This window comes from Vanessa atalanta, chromosome 22 (assembly GCF_905147765.1).
Source record: "Vanessa atalanta chromosome 22, ilVanAtal1.2, whole genome shotgun sequence".
In the NCBI taxonomy this organism is placed as follows: Eukaryota; Metazoa; Arthropoda; class Insecta; order Lepidoptera; family Nymphalidae; genus Vanessa; species Vanessa atalanta.
The window spans coordinates 6,572,774-6,600,381 of NC_061892.1; the positions used below are offsets into that span (position 1 = coordinate 6,572,774).

Below are 27,608 nucleotides of genomic sequence, written 5' to 3' on the forward strand. Positions count from 1 at the left end.
TTTATAACTGATCAATCTAAACTGCCATTAGATCGTATCAGATTATTGTTACATTTAGATCATTGAATCAAATGTGTTGTTACTTTGATGCGTTTTTGCTGCGTCAATATTTTTAATTGTCATCCAGTGCTGCACATAGGCCTCTCCTAAGGAGCGCCAAAGCTACGGTTCTACGCTTTTAGTATCCAATGGTTCCCGTCACTTTCAGCTGAGATGTGGGGTACAATATGTTTGCCGATCTGTGGTCAACTCGTCAACTCTAAGTGACTTCGGTCTTTAGACATATCTATGATCCAACCCTGCCACTTCAGGCTGCTTATTTTACAAGCTATGACTGTTCTTCCCCGGATAATTAATAACTTAAACTATAATCGTAAAATGGACTAAACTGACTGTCAATCAAATTAAAATAAATCGCTGAAAAAGTTGATGACATACATGACTTAACTGCATTTCATTTTTCGTAATTTAATATTTCCTTCTCTTCTGTGTCTATTAAAAAAAACAAGTTTGCTATAACTAAATTAAATACATATAACATGATATATCTTATTCGTATCAAACCACAGAGTATATACCAAATTATATTTAGTTACCGGCTAGTCCAGTACTACCCATACGTATGTAGCTGGGAATTGTTCGCGTAACAAATTCCTGCCAGTAGTTTTTTTATTCTTGCCAGTAGTTCTACCGTGTCTAACTAAAACGCGCTCTTCGTTCGACTCCATCAAAGCATGGTACATAAAAAGCCAGTTATTCGAATTCTCGAGAGTAAAAACCAGCTATTATTCGAGTACGTCTGCAAGCGTCAACAAAAAACGTCTGGAACATTCAAACGCTTTGATACGTGACCCGGCTGTACGTTTGCATTTTTCACTACTTACTTTTGATGAGTTTATTCTTTGAAACAACAACGCTTTCTACGTGTTGTGTTCTGGGATCATTAGGAGCTAATTGGTGTAAAATTGAGTACCATATAGAAAAGCCTTCCTTGAGAAAAGTCTTAGAATTTTTCTAATTGGCCTTTATGTGGTTACTACGTTTTTCACGCAGTAATTGCCGTACGACGTTTTATTCTTAAGAACTCTTGTCAGACGTTTGTTGGAGAAATTGTATCCAAGCCAAGGCTGAGAGACGTATTGCATTATCTAAGAATTCATAGGAATTCTAACTACAATTCCAATACTTAGTCTGCTAATTTAAATGCCATAGCTATAGAACGTATTTAAAAACAATACAGGTCCTCCAAATATTTATATTAAATCAACCATCATAAACTTATTAACTGCAGAGTAAAATTTTGCTTATTATTTAACGTAATATTGGTTACAATATTTTTTTTTAATTAAATATATTTATTACTTCAATAAAAAATTCTTTTTTCAAAAATATAATTCATGTATGAACTTCGGCTACTCATTCCATTATTATTATTATAGCAAACTTTAGTTGGTAATTGGATTTTGTTTGGCTGTCACCCAGTCATCCAATACTTCACTATCAAACAGCAATACTTAGTATTATTATGTTCCGGTTTGAAGGACGAAACTAGTGTAACTACAGACTCAAGGGACATAACATCTTAGCTCCCAAAGTTGGTAGCGCAATGGCAATTTACAGAATGATAAACATTCCTTACTCATGTCTAGGGGCGACGGTAACCGTATACCACCAAGTAGTCCATTTGCTCGTCCGCTTAAATGTGTTATAGAAAAAAAATACTTTAAAATTGTATTTTTTAAATGCTATAAACATACATATGACTGTCTACGATAGTCTGTCTATAATTATAAAATATTTTTAATGATTAATTAAAACACATCACAGTTGTAATATTATAATTGCATTTATTATTTTATATTCTTGATCGTAATGTTCATTGCATTATACATCCCGTAATGGAACACACTTTAGATTGAAATATAGCTATCTAGCATAAGCATAGCATAAGCAGCCTGCAAATTTCCCTCTGCTGGGCTAAAGGCCTCCTTTCCCTTTGAGGAGAAGGTTTGGAGCATATTCCACAACGCTGCTCCAATGCGGGTTGGCGGACATGTGGCAGAATTTCGTTGAAATTAGACACATGCAGGTTTCCACACGATGTTTTCCTTCACCGCCGAGCACGAGATGAATTATCAACACAAATTAAGCACATGATAATTCAGTGGTTCCTGCCTGGGTTTTGAACCCGAAATCATCGGTTAAGATGCACGCGTTCTAACCACTGGGCCATCTCAGCTCTGTTGTTATATAGTCAAAGTCAAGTCAAAAATCTTTATTCAATATAGAATGTAATATAGCTATCTATATATAAATAATAATAATGTATTGACGTAAAAAGCAAATGCTACATAGAGAGGTTTATATACATGAGGTTAGAAAATAAGTATGACTATAATAATTTATTATTATTAGCTAAATACTATATTTACATGTGGCTTAATATTCACTACCAAATGTAATTATCAACTGTTTTTTTTTTTATTTAAAAACTATTGACCAACTTTAGTGTTGTCATTGTAAAAAATTGTCGAACTACGTGAATTCATATATGTATTTTTAAATTTTTAAATAATGATTATGTTTGAATTTCGAACACTGTACGAACATCTGTATAAAGTAAATATTCGATATGTCTATGAAGACATCTCGGAAAGCGATGACATGGACCGTAACACCGGAATGATCGATAGTACTCCACAAAATATCGTTAGCTTTGAAATAAAACCAATCAATCTTATCCGTACGGTGTTCTAACCGAAATATATTTTATGATTATTCGTTACAAAATATTCAATATCTAATGAAAATAAAATGTAATATGCTTTATTCGATTTTATTTATTCGATTTGATTAACTTTATATCGATTTTTATATTATAATTATTAACATTTATTTACTTATGTAAATAAATGAATAAAAATAACCAGTAAAATTTCTTGCCATTTTTTTCTTATTTTTAATTGAATCTCATTAAATACTTTTTAAAGCAATGACAGGACGCTGTCTATATTATGTAACATACATCTTAAAGACATGTTTTGATTAATACTTTCGAAAGTAATATTTTAGGAATTTCATCAACGTTTCCTTAATAAAATAATCTTCCAAATCGTTTTCTTGCCTTTTTATAAACGAGCCATTTCTTGCGACTCGCTCACGTATAATTAGTTCTACTCCGCTTGCAGCATCTCAATCATTTTACGCTCTAACAATGAAAATAAGAGACAAAAATGAATTAAAAATAGTAAAATAATATCTTTACAATAAACAGTTCATATTTTGAGTTCATTGAACTCGAGCGAAAACAAAATTAGAATAACATTATATCAAAACATATTTGTTCATAAAAAGTCTCATTCGAACGACACAACAAAACAATACAAAGAGAAGCCGAAGTTAATAAATCTCAACGAATGTAAAAGTTATACGAAATCTTGAGTTCTTTATGAAATATGTGTGAGGAAATTGAATCGCGGCCGCAGCAGCCACTTTGTCAAATGGGACCTTTTACGAAATGATTAGGTTTTTTTTAAGGGTACACTACACTGTTACGACATTTGAATGGATGGATGATCGTCGGAATGAACTTTAGGAAACTATGAACAATTTCATTTATTGCTATAAAGCTAATTACATACAGGTACGAAATGAAGGATGATAACTTTACATTGCACTAACAGAGCTGCTTCGCGCGGTTTTACACGCGTTAAACGTCACTGCTCCCACCCTTAAGCCTTAGATTGGTGTTAAATAGCTCAATTATTGGAGACTTTCGAACATTCTTTGTAAAAAAAATCAAATTAATTACTTGTGAGGGAAAAGGGAATACACCAATATTTATGCACACACATTTGCACAGTTGTTTGGTATTCCTTTAGAATGGCCGTGGTACTCGAAATCGGTCAGGAGAAGATCATTCCAACATCATCATATAAAAATAACTTTCGTTGTATACAAAATGTTGGAACGCAAAACAAAATAAACGATGTCATTCGCTATAATTTATGAAAATATTGACAGCTACAGCATTTTTCAGATCGTCGCAGTACCGTAAAGAACCCTTATTGTTCGGTCTTTCGAAATTAGCAGCTCTTTTGATATGAACGGGGATGTTTTCATTACAAGCTGATGAGTTTTCACGAGTACCGCGCAGTCGAAAGGGTTTTTTGTGTGTTATGTTTGAAATGAATTTCCATAAAACTGAATGCATCGATTAATTTCAGAAAATAATTACAATTTCTAAAACATTTTTGAGCTCCTAAAATTAATAATAATCAAGAGTAATAAAATTATAGAAACAAAATAATATTTAATTCATAATTGGCTCTTTGTGAAACGTTTTGTTCTGCACGTTACTGGCAACATTTGTTGGCGAGCTTTGCCTTCATAAATTTATTCCTCGTGTACTTGCATAATATATAAACAGCAGCATTGCGTATGTTTGTTATCCCGACTATCGATGCACATGTATTAGTAATAAGCAAAGTTCAAATATAAATCCGTGTAATTTCAGTAGATCAGGATGACAAAATAAATTCAAGCTTGATAATAATTCTCCAACCAATATATTTCTCAATACCTCGCAATCATTTCATAATTTCTAGTGACAGACCGATTTAAAAAAAAAAAAAAGAAATATAACAGGTTTCTTTTGGATGGGCGTGTACCACCTTCGTCTTCATCTACACTTTCCATCAGGTGAGATGGAAGACAAACGCCTATCCACTACAACTATAAAAAAAAAAAAGTATTTGTGCCAGTCTTAAACATTATGCCACACAAAATAATATTAAAGTTTAACAAATTATTAAATGATTAATTACAATCATAATTTTATATATAGTAATTTAAAATAAATAATTTCGGTTATAATAATTACAGGTAATAATTATGTGATATGTATAATTAATGATGACATCGTATGACACAACACCGTGGAGGTTACTCGCTAACATCTGAGAATATTAATTTATTAACATTCACATTGATATATGGAGGGACTAATGATTTTAGCTTTATGTGTAAACGTTCTCATGCGTATTCCACCTGCATTGGAGCAGCGTGGTGGAATATGCTCCAAACCTTCTCCTCAAAGGGAGGTCGTAGCCCAGCAGTGGGAAATTTACAGGCTGCTAATGTAATGCTAATGTTCTCATATCTAATAAATACAGTCTGTCTGTCTCAGAATATAATGGAAAATTAAAATTAATTTATATAATATTTTAAAAATGTTCATGTGTTCATAATGAAAGGGACACCAATATGAGGTTAATTTAAATTTAACTAAACAACGTGAAGAAAGTAAGAACAAATCAAAGAAAATTTTGAAATAAACTAAGACAAAATTACATTCATTTGTTTACTAAAACTGATTACTTAATAAAAGAAGATCCTTTTTTTCGAACAAAAGTAATCACATATTTTAAATAAAAGAAATAAATACATTAAAATATTTAATAATAAATAAAGTTTTCATATAAATTTTCACTGTCACTCATCGAATAGTCCCATAATTTGCACGATTTTCAAGAATATATCAACAATTGACGAATACAATAGATAAGCTGCCAACGCGTAATCGTCCTCGCCCATTTCTATAGCTCTACCGCCTAATATCATTTGCAGTTCCATGACCAGAATCTGTGAAACAAAATTAAAAAATAAGACGCTATTATAAATAAATAAATATTGGACAACATCAAAACATCACTCTGATCCCAATGTAAGTAGGTAAAGCACTTGTGTTATGGAAATCAGAAGTGACGACGGAACCATAAACACAACCCAAGACAATATAGAAAACTAATGAACGTTTTCTACATCGACTCGGCCGGGAATCGAATCCGGGACCTCGGAGTGGCGGACCCATGAAAACCGGTGTACATACTATTCGACCACGGAGGTCTCTATTATATAAGATCACTTATGAAAGTTTGTATTGACACACACGCCACAAATGGATAGAAGAAACGGAAGTATGATTTTTAAAGTTGTACTTCTTTTCGTGAGAAAACGATGAGAAGGAATTATTACGTGCGTCAAAAGCGAAATAGTCAACTCCACACCGTATTTTATTGTACAATGTTTATTTAATTATAAATTTAAATTAGTGTGTTTTAATTTGTGAGTGAGTGTTGTAATAATATTGAAAATTAAAAAAAAATACATTTATCATAAATATATTTATTACAACTTTACTATTAAAAAGTTCATTATTATTATTTTAATTGTAATTAATTATATGCATGTGATTAAATACTATTTTTAACTACGCAGAAGTAGTGAATATTTGTAATTATTTTATAAATCCAATTACATAAAGAATACATTAGCAGCCCTTAATGTCCCACTGCTGGGATAAAGGCCTCCTCTCCCTTTGAGGAGAAGGTTTGGAGCATATTCCACCACGCTGCTCCAATACGGGTTGGCGGAATACACATGTGGCAGAATTTCGTTGAAATTAGACACATGCAGGTTTCCACACGATGTTTTCCTTCACCGCCGAGCAGGAGATGAATTATAAACACAAATTAAGCACATGAAATTTCAGTGGTGCCTGCCTGGGTTTGAACCCGAAATCATCGGTTAAGATGCACGCGTTCTAACCACTGGGCCATCTCGGCTCTTACATAAAGAATACGTCATCTTCATAACATCGAAGAAAAAAAAAGTTAATATATAATTATATATTAAAGTAATATTAGTAAAAACTAACATATCTCATTAATTGTACGCGATCTTATTTGATTTAATTTAAAAAGTGATTAGTAATAAAATAGATATGTTTACATAAGGCTATCTATAAGATTTTCTAAATCAGTACTTGAGCTTGAGATTAACGCTTACAAACAAACGTACTCTTCGTCTTTATTCAATAGTATCGATTAAATAATGACATTTTCAAACTTACCACGACATTTATCATCCCTCCTACAAACAGCAATACGATTTGTAAAGGCTTGTATCGAATTTGCATAACTAACATAGCTATAGACACCATCATAGATATAGCAACGAACGCGACAGCTATTGCCACAACATAGAGGTACCATTTCGTAAAATCGAACTGAAAATTAATATTTTACATTACATTACATTAACAGCCTGTAAATTTCCCACTGCTGGGCTAAGGCCTCCTCTCCCTTTGAGAAGGTTTGGACCATATTCCAACACGCTGCACCAATGCGGGTTGGTGGAATACACATGTGGCAGAATTTCGTTGAAATTAGACACATGCAGGTTTCCTCACGATGTTTTCCTTCACCGACGAGCACGAGATTAATTATAAACACAAATTAAGCACATGAAAATTCAGTGGTGCCTGCCTGGGTTTGAACCCGAAATCATCGGTTAAGATGCACGCGCTTACATTGCAAACGCTGACTGAACCCTATGAGATATTAAGATCAAAATAATGTACTACAGTATTGTATACCTTAAAAAGGTCTTTAAAAATATACGATGACATAATTATGTCTATCTCTTAGAGATAACCCACAATAACCATTTTTTATCCTTTACTTTTAACGAGAAATAATGGCTTAGAGAAGCTATTTTAAGATTAATTATTTAATTATAATTATTACAATACAGCATTAATCCCTATCTAATTATGTACCTTAAATACATTGTGCATTTAATATAGACCAAAACGGTTCTGTAAGTAATTTAAATGAATATTTTCGAAGATATTACAGTTTTAAAATACAGGACATAGCACATACAGGACATAGGTTTGACAACGACAAAAATGCTATGAACGTTGTATATGAAGACATTCTGTAGTATATTTAGTATCGCCCCGTGCGTTGCCGAGGCGGGTCGCTAGTAACAAAATAAATTAAAGTTTCGTAATCTACCCTTACTGGTCGTTTTGACCGTCTGGCTCGCCTCCTGTTATGACTAAAGATTTAAATTTAACTCACCAAGCTCTTCATTATTTATTCATTACGAATACCTTAGAGATCTGTCTTACCTTCTAAAACTCACAAAGTACCGCATAAAATATAATCTAACAATTAATTACAAATGGAGATTAATCCAATATAAATAATCGCCCAGTCTAAGCTGTTAAAGATTCAAACGAGATATATGAAAATAATTTTAATAATACTAAGCAAGCAGTACTTATTAGAAGTATTTCTTAAGATTTGTCCCAAATCCTTACAGGATTCTCTCGGGTTAATAATGATTAATACATTATTTTAGATCCGTTGTTAAATATACAATCAACGCTGGCTCTGAGTTAAAACTTACGTTAGAGGAAGCTAAGAGAATACAAACTGCTACTGTAACCACTGTTGCTAAGAGTGCAAATATCAAAATGTGAGTTCTGTATCGACAAGTAATAGCTCCCACCAGATTGCTCATCGCTAAAACCTGAAAAATAGCAAATATAACCTATATATAAGGGTTTTAAAATTACGGTGTAAAATGTCAAAGATTTTAGGCCAAGTGTTCGCAATTAACACAAGTCTGGTATTAAATACATACATGTAGTATTGAAGTATGAATAATTTATTAATTCAATTTTAAAATTATATAATATTTATTAAATTATCAGAAACAAATTCAACTTACAACTATGAAAAGCGATATGAAGTTACAAGGTGGTACTCTAGAACACGCTGAACACGCCATTACGCAGTTCATTGCAACCAAAACAATTCTATAAAAATAATGCAAAGGTTGTAATGTTTAATGTAGTCTATTTCAGTAACTAGCCATAAGTGTCACACTGTTATACAAAGACATTGGTCTCTGTTATAGTCCAGGCGTTGTAGATTATGTATACATGAAATATTAACAGAAGAGGTCAATAAATACGTCAATAATTTATGATTAAATTGACAGTATTTTAACGTATTAACAAAAAATTACGACGTTACGCTCAACGAGGAACATGCATCCGTCTTTGATTTTGTACTATTCGCTTTAGCTTCATTATCATGTTTCGTGAGATCAACCTTTTGTTTTATAGTCTGAGAAGTTGAGACTGCATAAGTTTCAGATATATTTGAAAATTTCCTCAGGGAGACGTAGTATCATTCTTAATCTCAATTATAGCAATTTTGGTACCCATTAGAAATAAAGAACTAGAATAAAATTTACTTACATTGAAAAAATCATCAATAATAAACCATTCATTTCATAATATTCCTTCACGCTTGGTCTGTAAATACGCAACACAATTTCAAATGTAAATCAAAGTTGTAATGCAATTAATGAAAAAATATAGAGATAATTAATTATGCTCACGTAGCGTTAATGAATATCCCGATAGCAGCAGTTATTAATAACATCACCATCAATATGGTGAAAACGAATTTAACGAAATAATTTCGGGACTGGGGATCGTAATCCATCGGGGCACCGCCGTAATGTTGACCACCACCAAATTGCTGCTGCGGAATTTGGCCATATCCTTGGCCTTGACCATAAGCTAAAATGGCAACTCCACATAAGTTATATACTTTAAAAGTGCTACTTAGTATTGTGTAAGATTTTTTAAGCTATTTGTAGGAAAAAGCAAATGCTTAAAGAAAATTATCGGCTACGTTTTCCTTAATGGTTTAAGTCTGTTCCAGAATTGCCCTTTTACCTTGATTATACTGCACCCATATAGCTGGTGGTTTTCTTTCTGCACCAACATATTCAAATGGAGTACATTTTTCTTCAAGTTTTTGTTCGCATTTTTCCCTTAATTCTTTTTCTATATGAATACTAGTTTGATCTGTGTCTTTTACTTCACCGTCATCAGTAATATCTTTGACAATTTCTTTATTAGCATTTAAGTCTTGAGGACTTCCTTCAATATCAATACGTATTTCTTCTTTTTCATTTTGTTTAAGACTTGGATTTTTCTCGACTACGTTTATTTCTGTTAAATTATTCATAAGGTACTATTTTACATAAACATTTATATGAAAGCTTATCTAAAACAGCTTTGTATTCGAAAACTATTTACACAAAGTCAGTATAAAATCAAAATTCGGTCCAAAATATATTCTGCGAATTAGCTGTCATATTGACTCCTGTCAAAATTATTCTTAAATACTAGAGAATATAAATTCGTGTCTTCTCCATCCTACGTGACATTGGCATAATAATCTGTGCCCCGCACAACTAAAAGACATTAAACTAAGAATTGAATTGAGCACTTTAACGCAACGCAACGAATAAACATGCCATACTTAATGATTTTATATAAGCATTATTAAAATTAAGCCCTTACTACTATAAATAAATAGAAAATTAAATAAAGTTACTATACAAATCTTGACCGCTTGGAATTTTGACAAGAATGCTAGCAGCATTTTCCCGATTAATCGCAATTCCGATTATCTAAGATAAAATTAAGCAGTCCCGTCACCCGTTTAGGCAATAAGGCGAGATGTTATACTTTTAATGAAGGTTTATACACAACTACTTCAAGGTCCAAGATAACATGGACATAGACATAATTTGGAATAAAATAATATTTGGATAATATTCTAAAGTATTATAAAAACTTTTTAGAATTGATCTCATTATTCATTTATTGATATATTATTTATATTGATTGTATATTTCTAGGATAAGATAGGAAGGATTAACAAATAAATTTATATTATTCATAATCATTATTGCATATCTTCAATTAATTTGTTCGTTCTGCCTTGCCAGCCAATCACCTACGTATCTTCTTCGTCCTACGTGACATTGGCAAAATAATCTGTGCCCTGTTGGCAAAACTAAAAGCCATTAAAAAAATGAAAGACAATAATCTAGGAGAATAGGAACGAAGCTTCAACTTTCAACAGACAAAATTACTCTCCGTCAGACGTTTAATTTAATACTCAGATGAAAAGAAATTAATTATAAATGTCAAAGTAGCAAATATTAAACGAATCTCTTGGAACTCCACTGGTACACAACATTTAGACAGGCAGAGGTCGTCGTCGTAGAGCCCAATAAAAATATTATTACCAATAATTCTATATCTTTATTTTGAAGGTGCCTGGAAACGGATTTTTAAAATAGCGAAAATCCAAAAAAATATAAGGCACGGACAACACGGAAAACTAATGCAGGTATGATTATTTTTTTTTTTTATATATCAGTGCATATACTTCATTATTATTATAAGTCCTAAATGTTTTATTAAAAAAATCTTTACTTATAAATGACGAGAGGTTTTTCTTGTAATATACATAAAACTTATGCTAAAATTTGATAATATTAGTATATGTATATGTACCTACTGCGCTCCGTAGTTTCGCCTCCTTTTAATTAAAACTATTCTAATAAAACGCCTCTCTATAGTTTAAATTACTTTAATCATTTATAAAAAAAGTCACACCTAACCTTCATATATATGAGCGCGCCAAAACTAACAATCCTTTTCACAGATATAATAATCTTAGGTTACGCCACAAGTCGATTATCAAAAGTAACAGTAGTAGTAGTAGCAGCCCGTAAATGTCCCACTGCTGGGATAAAGGCCTCCTCTCCCTTTGAGGAGAAGGTTTGGAGCATATTCCACCACGCTGCTCCAATGCGGGTTGGCAGAATACACATGTGGCAGAATTTCGTTGAAATTAGACACATGCAGGTTTCCTCACGATGTTTTCCTTCACCGCCTAGCACGAGATAAATTATAAACACAAATTAAGCACATGAAATTTCAGTGGTGCCTGCCTGGGTTTGAACCCGAAATCAAGTTAAGATTCACGCGTTCTAACCACTGGGCCATCTCGGCTCGCACAAAAGTAACGTCCCATTTCAATAGACATAAATTATAATTGATTCGAAATATAAAATAATTAAATAAATATTATTACAAATTATTAATCAATTACTTACAATATTGACGTGACAAGCGTGATTTTAATATTATTGTTAATAAATAAAAATTATACCTTAATTCAGTATAATTACATTATACTTTAAGTAAGCAACAATACTCGGACACCTTTCTTGTTTGCATCCGTACAGATTCACTTCCACGAAGTGCACTTTAAAAAATTCAAAAAGACTATATAAATTTATTCGCCAGTATTTTTTCCGGTGTCATGGAAAAATTACTTCATGAATTTTAACCAGCTCCTCCAACTTTAGAGGATAAAATAGAATTTTCAATGTTTCAACAAAACTTTAAATATTTGTATGATTGTCGAATTTAATGCAAGGTTTTAATTATCAAAGCGTTCTTTTTAATTTTAATGAAGAAGTTTTGTAATTAATTTCGAAACCGCGTTAAGGAATGATACTTAAATTATCATAATATTTTTATATCAAGTACTTAAAAGAATCTCTCAGTTTATTTTAAACTTCTGCAAGCATTGTTTAGTATAGTTAGAAATCCTTCCTGATTCCCAAATAAAAATCTACGCAAATAAATAACATTTCTGTAGTGCTTTTCCGGATTCGACCCCGTAATACCGTATTAAGATTCACATAGATAGACTACTGATTCATCATAATTTCCTTACTTTGAATGTAGTCAAAATATTACATCATTATTTTCACAGTTTTTTTTTAAATATCCTGTATTTTTTTGTCTTATAGTACTAAATAGATATCAGACTCCAAGGCAGCCGAAGGACAGACGTAAGATTTGTGCCTTTAAGTCGACTCTCAATTTCACGGTTGAGCGTCAATACACTTTCCGCTATCTCCTTTACAATCTGTAACCATTGTAACGTATAAGAATACGATACAAAACCAGAAATAACCGGTTCAAATTAAGTTTATTTTTAATTTGAATTTAAAATTAAGTTTTCGTTATCATCGTAATCGTAACATTTTATGGAAAATTATATACGTATTAATGTAATTATACTAAAAAAATACAATAACAGTTAGAGCTATCATATAAGACCAAATTCGGAATTCACCTTCGAACACGATTGAGAATTGTCAAAAAATGACACAAGATATTTACGATAAGAGATAAATGTGTATTAATATAGCGTGTCACCGTTAGACAGTTTACAAATTTTCAGGAGTGGGATACGAAGTGAATTCATGCAGAATTTAAAATTAAATTGATAACATATCATGCACAAAGAAACTGCTATTGAATTTAGTCGTTTATTTCATTCGTGGAGTGTCTATCTGTTTTTGACGTATTTTTATATTCTATCAATTGTATTTGACGTACAAATACATGCATATAACCTCATCTTATCATACGACAAACCTGTATGTGTGTGAGTGATTGGGAATTGCTAGAAAAAACATTAATACCTCCTTTTTATACTCGAATAACAATTATCATACATTTCATGTTCACTTAATTTTACGACAAATTTTATAGATTTATCGTTTTAGTAAGTACTCGTAACTCATCAGAAAGTTAGTTAAAATTAAATTACAAATCCATCAACATTGCCCATAGCGAGATAGAAAAATTTTACCAAAACGTACGCAGCGGTGCTTACCTATGTTTGAACTAGCATTCTTCTGATAAAATCCACATGTTCTACCAATTAAGTCATATGACTCATAAGATACGACCTCCGTGGTGGAGTAGTATGTACACCGGTTTTCATGGGTACGCCACTCCGAGGTCCCGGGTTCGATTCCCGGCGAGTCGATGTAGAAAAGGTTCATTAGTTTTCTTTGTTGCCTTGGGTCTGGGTGTTTGTGGTACCGTCGTTACTTCTGATTTTCCATAACATAAGTGCTTTAGCTACTTACATTGGGATCAGAGTAATGTATGTAATGGTGTTGTCCAATATTTATTGAGATAATATTTTGCCAACTAGATTTGCCGAGCTTTGTCAGTCTCATTGTTGCTCTAGATTAAACAGGCCTGTTTTATATTACCAAAACCATCACTTAATTTTTCACTTCGTATCGTTATTTTATGTTTAGGTAAGAAAATATTGACTAAAAAGCCTCAGTACTTAAACGTACATATTTACGAACTTTCATGTAAACTTTTATATCTATCTTGAATATTTAAAAACGCCGGTTTAGCTAAATTTTATTAAAAATCCAAAGCACAAACACCGATTTTCGATTTGAAAATAGCTAAAATATTTTTTTCTCCACTTGAACCCTCTCAAGGAAATGAGTTTTCAGAAACACTGATACATCTGATCACACAGAAGCATTAACTCTAGCTTTCATTATTCGACTTTCAAAATTGATGAATTCCATACAAACATTCAACTTTAAGGTCATTCAGTAGATGTTAGAGTTCAATAATATTTTATTTTATTTTAGTCAAACAAACAAGAGCCGAGCCGAGAGCGTGCATCTTAACCGATGATTTCGGGTTCAATGGAACCGATGGTTTCGGGGTTTCGGGGCAGGCACCACTGAATTTTCATGTGCTTAATTTGTGTTTATAATTCATCTCGTGCTCGGCGGTCAAGGAAAACATCGTGAGGAAACCTGCATGTATCTAATTTTAACGAAATTCTGCCACATGTGTATTCCGCCAACCCGCATTGGAGCAGCGTGGTGGAATATGCTTCAAACCTTCTCCTCAAAGGGAGAGGAGGCCTATAGCCCAGCAGTGGGAAAATTTACAGGCTGCTAATGCTAATGCAAACAAACAACGAGATGACACCTATAGCGTAATAATAATAATAGTATACAATAATACATACATCAGCTAAGTTTCCACTGATAATAATTACACAATTATTGAAGGAGAATTCTTGGTATTAGTTTTCCTCGCGTTTGTAAATAAAAATAATAGTTATTTTATTTATTTTTCAATACGTCTGGCTATCGGATAGTTTGTTTTGCGCCGGACTTTTTATTTTAGATAAAGATAATCCTAATATTGATTCTCCTACTTTTTATTTTAGATGAAAAAAATCCTAATATATCTCTCTATGTGGTGCTATTAGTTCTAGATTAGAGAGACATAAAATGTTCACAACATTCACAAATTGTAACACGTAAGCTGATTGTGATATATTTTATAATTACACAATACAGAAAAAAACACTGAAAATAGGTTAAATCGAAGTTTGCTTAAAGCTAACATAAGTACATAAAATAAATTAGGCAACATTATACAAATTATTTTAAGATTTAATTTTTTAACAGATTGTAAAGAGACAAAGGTTTATCACTTCCGAACGAAGACTAAAACCATATAGCAGAACATTTCGTTCCGTACCGCAATAACAAACAGCAAAAAATTATCTCTCCCTTTTGCTAGACATAAATAGCGTCCAAGCACTAAGCACTAAATCTGGTCTCTAATCTTCAGTGACACTATCACTTGAACCTAAGTAAGCAAGTCGGGGAAGCCACATATCTGTTCTTATATCCTTCAGTTTATAAAGGCAATAAGTTCTATACTCGTTGCCTGCCTTGTTGGTCTAGTGGTTAAATATATATAAACCGTCACGATAAAAAATATTGGGTTTTAATATCGAAAAACTCTCAGTAACAAGAAGTCTGGAAGTTTGAAGTTTGTCTATTTCCGTACATAGGTCAGCATGTAAAGCCCTGGTCCTGCGCCTGAACTCTTTCTGGTCGTGTCAGAATTGATGTGTGTGATGTACACCTGTGTTTGTGCACTATTATATGTTCTGTATAGTTGGCTGATCTCCCTTAAATTAGCGCCGTGGCCGAAATCAGTCAGGATGTCACGTTGTGACGTCATCACCAAGTTCAATAAGAAATGAGAAAGTATTAGTAAATGAGAGAGTAGTATATATAAAAGAAACAATCTCATTTTATTTTAAGCCACATTTCCTCTTAAGAACTTTTTTGAAAGATTTTCATCCGAAACGTGCGGGTTTCATCTCGAAGTTTTTCCTCAAAAACCGAGTGAAAGATAAATTATAAACAAAAATTAATCATATGGAAATTCAAATTCAGTCTGGGTTTGACCCTTTCAACCACTGGGCAGTTTAAGCTCATGTATCACCTCGATCAAAAAAAAATCGTTTGATCGATACCATTGAACATCAATCGTGAAAATTAAGAGATATATAAGAAATTAAATTATGTAATTCATAAATATGTGGTAATATAAAGTGCTAATTAAATGAATGAAAACGTTGTTATTTAGGTATATATATTTACCACATATTTTACCACATATATATGACTTACATATTTCATTAATATTTTAAATATATTACATATTCTTGTGTGACTATGCAATCGTGTAAAAATCGGCAATCGGTAATTTATGGTTGAAAGCATTAAGTAAAAAAGCTAAAGAAATCCTACACCAGTTAAATGTCCATTTCAAGAAAGAAAGTTTCCAAAGTAAAATAAGAAATGTCCCTAATTGTCTTCGAATAATAAAAACCATTGGCATTTTTATTTATGCGTCTAGACATATAAATCTAATTGAAGATTTATAAAAATAGATTAATAAATTCGCTCAACTTTACTATAATATTTGAGAATATAAAAAACAAAAGTAGAATATAAACGACGTTTTCTGGATAATAAGGAGAAATAGATTGGTTTGAAGGTTACTACACCTTTATACTTCAATATGGTTAGGATACAAATGTTGCAGAATGTTACTAAACTCGTTTCCCCCCTTTCTTCATCAAGCACGAGATTGTAATCATTACTAGAAATATTGTTCATCTCGCTTGATGTCGTTGGTATCAAAAAAATAATATCATAATCTTTATTGATACTAAAAATGTGTCATCATTGTTTTATACTATGTAAGTATAAAACAAAGTCGCTTACCGTCGTCTGTCCCTATGTATGCTTAGATCTTTAAAATTACAGAACGGATTTTGATGCGATTTTTTTTTAATAGATAGATTGAATCAAGAGAAAGAGATTTTATAATATAGACCAATATGGCCCTTTACAGCGTGTAATTTAAATTAATTTTTTTGAAGGTATTACAGATTTAAAAAGCTAAAACGAAATGTTGATGTAAAAAGTATTTCTATAAATGGCGAACTTATAACAAGCGTCTAAACTAACGGCCGACCCTGTATTTTAGCCGTAAGTCGTTTCCAATGACATACTTAGCATTAATTTAATTTATAATAGAAATCTAAGATTGTTTGACTGTATGTATTTCAACTGTAAAAGGAGCGGACACAAAAAAATAGTCATAACAAACAAAATAAATAAACAAGATATCATTGGTTGACTTTTAATTATTTATTTATGACGTTGTTTAATAAATAAGACGTAGTAATCAAAAATAGTTTGTAGTGAATAATATTATTTAAAACTAAGGTTAATTTGTATCCTCTTTCCATTGCAAAATGCTAAATGTATCAATATTGTCATATACAATCGATACAGTTACGTAAATCTACTGTTAACCAAGTCAATGTCTTAGTACTTGTTGTTCCCACAATGTGTGTGATAATGTACCTAATTGAATTGGTGACATGACATGTTCCATTTATTGTCTTGAACAAACGAAGCCAGACAGTCGATACGCGCCAATTCCCCACTTGCGTTTCGTTGTCAATAAATGTACCTTATTTATGACTATTCAACAGTTGAATCAACTTATGAAACCATTAGCAATGAATAGCATCAACTAATTTACATAAAGTAAAGTATGAGCCTGTAAATTGTCCACTGCTGTGTTAAGCTCTCCTCCTCTCAAGCCTCCTAGTCAAGCCACCTCTTCCTATTGTAAGTTTTGGAACTGCTCCCACGTCACTGAGCTAATGCAGATCGTTGGATACAGTTGTAGTAGAATTTAAGTTAAATTAGACACATGCACGTTTTTTCGCGATATTCACTGAACAGTATAGTCACCGAGACAATCCACTTATCGCTGTTTTATGGGAAATTAAAACACAAACAACTAATTATAACATCATTTATTTGCTATGTACCTGCTTTTTGTTTCTTTTATATTTTTATTTTGTTATTATTGTGTAGCTTTAATTATATAAGTCTTGTACGGACAAATCCAATAAGGTTTTTGTTATATCGTTCTTAATACATGTACAATATAAAACAAAATATACATTTAATTAAATAAATAAATAAAGATAAATTATAAATACAAATTAAGCACATGATTTGTTTGCCCGGATTCAAACCCACAATCTTTAGTTAGTATTCACATATTCTAGCCAATGGACCACCTGTATCCGTACCATACTATCGGTTGTCATTCTCAAGAATATTTAAATTAAAAAAAAACTTTGCGATAATGATAATAAAATCTCGTAGCGGATTAAGTTTACCGTTTGATAATAAGAACCCATTCATGGTACTCGTACGAAAATTATAATTACGTTTTAAGAAAGAAATCTAATATTTGCTAAATAATATTACAATACATAGAAATAAAACAGGATCATTAAATTATATTCCAATTTATATACGAAGTCGTCGTCTTTAATTTAATTAATTGCTGTCTCGAATCGATTGAATGGAAATGAAATACTAATCATATCTGTATAACAAGATTAAGCAGTTCAATTTTCTTCACCCCTAATTGATTTATCCTTTATAAAATTAATCGCACATTAAAGATTTCCTTGACATAAAATATGTATCATTAATTTTGTTCCTGCTTTATCATTAAACTAGTTGTGCTCACCATTAAATTTGTGACAAAGCTTGGCAATTGCCTAAGTTTATTACTTCTAGGTAACGTAATTTTCTAGTTATGACAGAATTATTATAATCGGTTCACTAGTGTTAGACCTTTTCGTTTACAAACGCAATTTTCCTCTTTTTAATGTTACCATAGCTATAGATAACACTATTGCACGATAAGAAATCACTAATGTACGGTGATCATGATAGCAAAAAGGGGAATCCATTTTGTTAAGGTCTATTTGACTAACGAAGTATTTTTTGTCACAGTTACATGAACTCAGCCTCATTTTTCAAGTCTTTTATCTCTTTTCATTCACATTTTCCGGTCTTTGTCGTTTTAATTGACGTCATTTAGAATAGTAAGGCTGTTCTATGGACAAAGATGAAACAGTGATTTATCTATGCCAATTAGCCCGTTGGAAGCAGTCGAGGAACTCTAACTGCTAAACCAAATAAAATTTCTTAAGAAATTCAACATAAATACAAAAGAATACATATATTTTGTATTTGTAATTCATCTCAAGTTCGGCGGTGAAGAAAATATTGTGACGCGAGCTGCATATGTCTAATTTTAATGAAAGTCTTCCACATGTGGATCTACCGACCCGTATTGGAGCAGCGTGGTGGAATAAACTCCAAACCTTCTCCTCAATAGGGAGAGGAGGCTTTAGCCCAGCAGTGGGCAATTAACAGGCTGTTACATCACATATTATTATATAACTTCTTCACTTGGGAGTTTTGTGAAAGCCCATCTGGGTAGATACTACCCACACATATATTCTACCGACAAAAAAACAATACTTAGTAATGCTGTGTTCCGGTTTGAAGGGTGAGTGAGCCAATGTAACTACAGGAACAAGGGACATAACATCTTAGCTCTCAAGATTGATGGCGCATTGGCGATCTGAAGAATGTTTAATATGGGCTGTGGTGGGCACTTACCATCAGGGGCCTGTGCGCCTACCGACATCATTAAAAAAATTTAGATATAACTGTTATACTACGTAATGTGAAGACTGGTAGATTAGATGGTTAGGTAACGTCTTGAAGTTATTAATATATTATACCAACTCATTGGATGCAAAGTGGTATAAACTTAAATTAATCAAAAGTATTTTTCCTAAGTAATGTGTCGCTTGAACGTGAAATATCAGACATTTGCTCATACAATTCGAATCAGAAAATTGGTGCAATCTTTAAATAAACTCCTCACGCATGCTAATGAAGAGGATAATAAATTTTAAGCGTTGAAAGAATTAATTACGCTATTTATAGACAGACTCAGACAGACAGAGCCGAGATGGCCCAGTGGTTAGAACGCGTGCATCTTAACCGATGATTTCGGGTTCAAACCCAGGCAGGCACCACTGAAATTTCATGTGCTTAATTTGTGTTTATAATTCATCTCGTGCTCGGCGGTGAAGGAAAACATCGTGAGGAAACCTGCATGTGTCTAATTTCAACGAAATTCTGCCACATGTGTATTCCGCCAACCCGCATTGGAGCAGCGTGGTGGAATATGCTCCAAACCTTCTCCTCAAAGGGAGAGGAGGCCTATAGCCCAGCAGTGGGAAAATTTACAGGCTGCTAATGCTAATGCTAAAAAAATAGACAGACTCGTATATCCTAATCCGTGCAGTTGGAAATAGAAGTGAAATGTGAATCAAAGATTTATTGGAGTTATATTGTATCAGATACGATTTTTTGGAGCGCTTATTCAGTAGATTAAAATAAAACTGGTACTTTGTGTAGGAAGTTCGTTGGTGTAACAGCCCAAAAATAAGTTTTTGTTATTATATTTTAACGTAACTGTAACGTAAACCTGTAAGGTTGGTTGCGCCTGAACTCTTTCTTGTCGTTTCGGATTTAACGTCCCATCAAAATAGCCACCGCTGCCAAAATCCGGCTGGAAAACATCGTTACGAACTTACTTTATGATGCATGCTTATGTATTATGAAATATGTACATTTGCTTGGAGGTAGCTTGAAAGAGTACGTACAAATAATCCAGAGAGCCAAAATGACCCAGCAGAGATATTATAGTAAACATAACTGTTGTGTAGTTAGTGTTTATAATTCATCTCGTGCTCAGCTGTGAAAAAAGTGAAGGTAAGCAAATATGTGTCCAAAAAAAATCTAATTAATGTCTCATCTGAAGCTAGTGCTAATAAAAATCTCAAACTTTCTCTATTAGACGGAGGATCTTCGTTTCACGGTCTGTTATTATAATATTCTCAGTATCTTCGCCGGAGCATAAAATATAATATGAACTTATTAATAAAAACGTCCATAATTTCATAAAATTCATAAATCAAGGTAAAAATTTTTGAAACAAATTTAGATAAAATTGTAAATGAGATACCGTGGAGTGTCCTTTTAAAAGGTCATCAGAAGAACAATTGTGTTACCGTCGTAGCGAGAACAGAAACCAACCTCATTACCATTTTATAAGAAAACACCTATTCTGTTTAAGGAGAATGTTCGAGCCACGATTCCCTATTTCTATTTCAAATCTTGAATAGAAACTAGGCCGAGGTAAGTACGCCGGCGACAATTTATACTTAAAATAAAACTGAACCTATTTTCTTAACCTTTTCGTATACCGTATTGAGTTTATTTGTTAATGAGAAGGAAATTTTAATAATGCATTCATTTGCTAATATATCGTCCAAAATATCTTCGATCCGAGATGAGGATGGACGATACCCATCTATCAGCTGTTAGCAAAGTTTTTTCCTCGTCTGAGTAGTAAGTTTTCAGTTTGAAGGGTAAGTTAACCATTATTTTACAGACACCAAAGACCTTAAAGTTTCCTTGGTTGGTAACGCATTGCCGATGTAGGGGGTTGGTTAATATTTCTTACAGTGACAAATTTTATGGTCGTTGCCGGTTACTGACCAACAGTTTGACCATTTGCCAGTCCTAGGTGGATGGGAATGGATGAATTTATAAAATAAATGTAAATACAGTTGTCTTAACTAACTTTAAACATGCATTCATTTTTTTTTTCTGTCATAAGTTTTTTTTTTTATATACTTATAATGCTTCAACAGTTTTTTCTTTTTCTTTTTTTTGGGGATCTCATTAGACATCTCTGGCTTAATATATACTTAGCAAATAGTATACATGTATGTAAGGAAGTATATTTTCTTATATACCGTCTATTCATTTTTATATGACAGATGAAACGCAGATTATGCTAACCGAAGCCGCTGCGTCCCCAACTTCGTTTGTTTGGCCGTTGAATATGCAGATACAGATTTTGACTATACCCTGACCTCCCTTTGAAATGCCTCAAAAAAAATATTCAGAGCTTGGAAGCTATCCCTGTGTGGAATTTCATTAAAATCCGTTCAATAGTTCCCATAAAATTTGCACGTACATACAATATTATTTAAAATCATTATCAATAAACACAATTATTGGAAATATGTCAAATCAGTAGATTAGTTATGTTTTCTTTTTTAATTTTAGATTAATATTTATAGTAGAAAGATAAAAGATTTGATAATAATAACAATACAAAACTATACTTTCTCAAGATCAACATCAACCACATCAAGATTATTCTTATTGAAATCATTCACTTTCACTTATCAAGTTCAGTTAAAGTCAGTCAAATTTTGACTTAAATTGCTATTTGTATTCTACGAAGACTTATCGTATCTTATGCTCTTTTTTATTCTGTTTATTGTTGACTAGTTGTGGGGCTTCGCTCGCGTTTTAGGGTTTGATTATCATGTGTAAGGCAAAAAAAGCAGCCCATGTCCTTCCTTGGAGTTCAAGTTTGCTTCGTACCAAATTTCGTCAAATTCGAAAGAACGACAGACAGACAGACAGAGTTACTTTTACATTTATAATATTAGTATAGATTATTATCAAAATTCAATGATGCTTACCTTTACTACGTTACACTAAGCTTGTAATGTAACATGTAAGTCACAGCCGAAAATAGCGGGACCAAATTTAGCTCTAGTGAATTTTGATATGATGTTGTCTTTAATTCATCTCACTCTAAGCAGCGAAGGAAAACTTCATAAGGAAATGTACGTATGTCTATTTAGACACATGTGTTTCACCGACTCATATAAGAGCATTGTAGTAAAATGGAACAAAATCTTTTCATTATCAGAAGCGAAGGATTTTGTCTAACAATGTGACATTTACACGCTACTTTTAAACAATTGGTGGTGAGCTAAATTGGTTACATTAATACCTCAAAATTACTCATATTAAATCAAAGAGTTACTAACGATCCAATTAATTCAATTAAAATTTTGAGCAGAAAAGCTATTCAGTAAAACTATATTACAACATTATAATGAGTCAGTTTTAACATTTCACGAGCGAGATACGAAGTGACTTCTTACAGAATAACACTGCAGCTCTTAATGTCGTGAAATAAGGCCAGGATAATTTTATAATAAAAAAAGTAATAGCTTAGACTTAATTAATGGCGACCTGAGAGGAAACGAGACATGTCTTCTAATTGCTTACAAATAAATTTAAAAAAGCACTTCAACAGGTACTGCGTATTGCACTTATTATGTCTAATGTATTAGTAGTATACACATGTTCTTTAGCCAGATGGCCCAGTGGTAAGAACACGTCCATTTTATCCAATGATTACGATTTCAAATCCTCAATCAAACTTCTATGAGCTTATTTGTTTATAATTCATCTCGTGCTCGGGAGTGGAGGAAAACATCGTAACGAAACCTGTATGGATCCAATTTCACTGATATTATGCCACATAATATATATCCATCTAATCAACCCTCCAAACTTTCACAAATGGAAAATTTACTTGAGAATGGCAGTGTTTTTCTGATATTGGTAAAAGGAGCACACAAATAATAAAAAAATAAATTACATTTACCATCTTACATTAGCAGCCTGTAAATTTTCCACTGCTGGGCTAAGGCCTCCTCTCGGAGAAGGTTTGGAGCATATTCCACCTCGCTGCTCCGATACTGGTTAGTGGAAAATACATGTGGCATAATTTCGTTAAAATTAGACACATGCAGGTTTCCTCACGATATTTTCCTTCACCGCCGAGCACGAGATGAATTATACACACAAATTAAGCACATGAAAATTAAATGGTGCCTGCCTGGGCTTGAACCCGAAATCATCGGTTAAGATGCACGCGTTCTAAACTAGGCTCTTTTACCATCTTATCAATTCATGAAAAAAATAATAAATAGATTTTAAATGATTTCCAAACCAATCAGGCCCAAAAAGCAAGAGTACAGACGATGGAAGTAAATTAGTTTATAACGACGAGGCCTGGACATAAACGTTCAAAAGTAGACACCCCAAAAATTTTACCAACTTTTTCAACACTGCAAAGGGCGGCAATAAACAAAATTCACGAGATAATAAGAACAATAAAAGAGAGATTGTTCCTGAGCTTGTCTCGTGCTTAAAAGAGGAATATTTTATCACTTTGTTCCCTCTGAGACTTGGGATATTCTTAAAAAGCGCCTCCAACTTAATTTATACAAATCCAAATTAATGGTTTATCATTCTCGACACAGAAAGATTATTATTATCTTTTAATGTCGTGAAAATCTTATTTCTAATTTGATTTTTTATTTCTCGATCGGAAATGTTCTTTATTAAATTTTTCGAAGACCCTTTTGGCTGTCAGACGCATATTCTCAGACAATTTGCTGTGAGATTTTGCATTGAGTAAAAATTGATTGATCAAATCTTAATAATTACAGAAGCTGAGATTGTTTTATTGGAGACTTTATTGTACGACTAATATTTGTTTCCTCTTAACTGTTCACTAAAACTGAGTGAATGTTATAGAAAATTCTAATCATCTAATCAATGATGATGCAACACTAATAAAAATTATATTAATACCTCGTTAACAAGAACGCTTAAAACATTTTTAATTTTTTTCACGTTTAGATATAATATGGTATGCATGCAAAGTTGACGACAAGATATCGAAAAAAAATTGAAATATCGTCCTAGACGCGAAACATTACGACGTTAATTTGCTCTATTGGTGTATAAAAAAGCCTAAACGCATTTTCGCGTTCAAAAATAAAAATTTACTTTATTCAAATTCTCAGTTTAAAATCGTCATGTTACAAGATGAAATTTAATATAAATCACTAGTTCAGAATGTAAATTACACCGAGAACAACCGTAGTAGTATAAGCTGTTGTTATTTCTACGGTTCTTATCATCTTTATTTTAATTCATCAAGTGATAAGCCTTATATTTCAATATTATTTTATCACGTGACTTACATTTATTGCTCAAATTATGAACAATGGTTTATCTTCATAATTCATCAAACAATGTTGAAACTTTATCGCAATTATACCAAATTTATTCTCCTAGTTCCAATCTATTAGCTCTCAACTTCCTAATCCTTGAAGAGACAAAAGACCGGTTCACACAATCAAATTTTAGGAAGCTATCTGTTTTGATAAGACATCGTTCCATTGGTATTCTGATCACGTACGACCATTCGAGATCTAACTAAAGGACTTAACACACTTATCGGGTATTCTGTTATTAGTTTTTACCCTCGTTCCCGAAGTAATGTTGAGGCCTCAGATGTATGGAGTGAATGGTATTAGATTCGATATTATTCTATGGTATTTGATAGTTTCGACTGAGAGTCGAATTGTCTCTGTGACTAGAACACGTAAACCTCAAGGATTTCACGTTCATTTTTTATGTGCTTAATTGGTTTTTATATCATCTCATACTCGACGACGAAGGTCACCTTGGAATATGTTGTCGTTTAATAGTGGGCATTAGGTGTTGGGCATAAAAAGTACCCTCTTTCGTTGCAGTTCAAGCTGGTTCATACCAATCTTAATCAAATTCGGTTCTGTTTGTTGTTTTAACAGACAGACAGCAGCACAGGGCTACTTTCGCATTAATATTAGTATAAAACACAAAAGAAAAAAAAATCTGTGCCTTTTATAATAATATTTTCATAGTTCATAATTCATTTTCATAATCCTCTTAGAATATTCTGGTCCTAATAATTATCACATTTGTATCAAATTGCTTTAGTATACCGCCGTTTTTAATATCGCACTTCCTTCGAAATGTGAAAATACCCTCATTATGTCAATAAAATCAATTCATTGTCTCGCCTGTCTCGTCTGTCGTTACTCCTTTTACCCTTAAAGGGATAGATATATTGCCTCATAAAAGCCTAAATAATTGCTATTTAAATCTTATCACTTACAGAAGAATTTAAGTAAGGATTTGCGACTTTTTAAGCAGATGCTCACATTTTATACTGTAATAAATATTCTTGTTGTAGAGTATATTAAGCCTTTGATAATTTAATATAATTTGTGTTTAGACTTAAATACTCCAAAGATATATTTGTGCTGAATTAATAGACAAAAGACATATTTTATTTTTTGTTACAATTTATGTATTTTCTAACAAATGCGAACTAATTAACTAACTTGTGTAACTAATATTCTTTAAGCCAGATAATTACATATTTAAGATATATAATAATATATACTATAGGCCATATTTTTTTGGCGTATTTTGTAACCAATGCTACGACTTGATACTCAATGGAAAATAACCATCATCGCCCATTCAATGGCTTTGTACGGAAAACATACACCATTCTAATTGTTAGGAATTTTAAAGAAATGAAAATTGTTTTTGTCTAAATCTAATTGTCTTTGAGTAGTTTATACTACATATAATATTTGATACTACGGCAATAGGTTATGTAAGAGGGCCTATAACGGACTCTGTATATAGTCTTAAAAATAACTAAACAAGACTAAGAACTCAATTGTGATAATTATACACTTACATCTTCCCCCTGGGACCAAAATTTCATACCATCGAGTAACAAGTAGTCAACGAAACAAAATAGTAGATTCAAAGATTCAAACAGTTATGACATTTTTTGTGTTTACATTAAAAAGTTAATATTATTATTTTATTTTCATAAGAAATGCCTAAATGGCCCAGTGGCTAGAATAAGTGAATATTGGAGTGTTTAATTAGTTTTTATAATTCATTTCATGGTTGCTGTTGAAGGTCATACAGGAAGGTGTCTTATGAAAATCTGCCACATGTGTTTCCATCAACCCATAGTCGAACTGCAGAATTAAACTACCTGTAATGAAATAAACCTACCGTTAGCACCAAAGGTATTTACATAAGTCATAAGAATTAATCACACTGTGAGGACATAAATATATATTAATCATTATTATAAAAGCTACTGTACAATTCATGACAATGGAATGCTTCCAAGAATGCGTCGAATAGCATGAATTGAATGAATATGGTTAATAAAATATTAATTTCTTCGGAAGCTGTTTGTCTGACCTAACTATATTTGTGAAATGGAAACTAATGGGTTTTGTAAAATTAAATGTGTAATTTTTATATTTAGGTTTGTACTACCTATATATCAAACATAATTAATTATTGAACTTACTATATGACCTAAATTAACATATTTTTTTTTTCGCTGTAAAAACGCGTTACGCGTTTATCCCACTTATAAGTGGGGGGTATGTGGGACTTGCCGTTGGCCAAGATGTTGACGGTACACGCTTTCGAATGCTACCGTAACGCCCTGACCTAAATTAAAACCTACTAGTATGAAAATAAATAGCGAATATTATTTCTTGGTGGTAGGGCTTTGTCCAAGCCCGTCTGGGTAGGTACCACCCACTCATCAGATATTCTACTGCCGAATAACAGTACACTGTATTGTTGTGTTCCGGTTAGAAGGGTGAGTGATCCAGTGTAATCACAGGCACAAGGGACATAACATCTTAGTTCCCAAGGTTGGTGGCGCATAGGTGATGTAAGGAATGGTTAATATTTCTTACAGCGCCTTTGTCTATGGGCGGTGGTGACCACTTACCATCAGGTGGCCCATATGCTCGTCCGCCAACCAATGCCATAAAATATATATATATATATTCGAAATCATATATTGCTAATTACTTCCTTTCTTTCTGCTCTAAGTTATTTGCTTGTAAAACTCTCTTTCTTTTGAAACAAGAGGTGCACAGTTACTGGCTTCATCATCAAAATGTGACGTCACGAGTCCCCGACAA

General features: G+C 32.4%; 1 protein-coding gene across 1 annotated transcript in view; it reads right to left on the reverse strand.

Moving 5' to 3' along the window:
- Nucleotides 1–5,493: 5,493 nt before the first annotated feature.
- Nucleotides 5,494–27,608, reverse strand: part of LOC125072602 — a 44,028-nt gene continuing 21,913 nt past the window's right edge. Inside the window, exons 2-8 of the mRNA XM_047683234.1 lie at nucleotides 9,605–9,883; nucleotides 9,262–9,445; nucleotides 9,119–9,175; nucleotides 8,584–8,671; nucleotides 8,260–8,382; nucleotides 6,914–7,069; nucleotides 5,494–5,643 (exon numbers count right to left, since the gene is read on the reverse strand). Of these exons, the coding sequence (XP_047539190.1) occupies nucleotides 5,494–5,643; nucleotides 6,914–7,069; nucleotides 8,260–8,382; nucleotides 8,584–8,671; nucleotides 9,119–9,175; nucleotides 9,262–9,445; nucleotides 9,605–9,883 (1,037 nt within the window). The remainder of the gene's footprint in view (nucleotides 5,644–6,913; nucleotides 7,070–8,259; nucleotides 8,383–8,583; nucleotides 8,672–9,118; nucleotides 9,176–9,261; nucleotides 9,446–9,604; nucleotides 9,884–27,608) is intronic.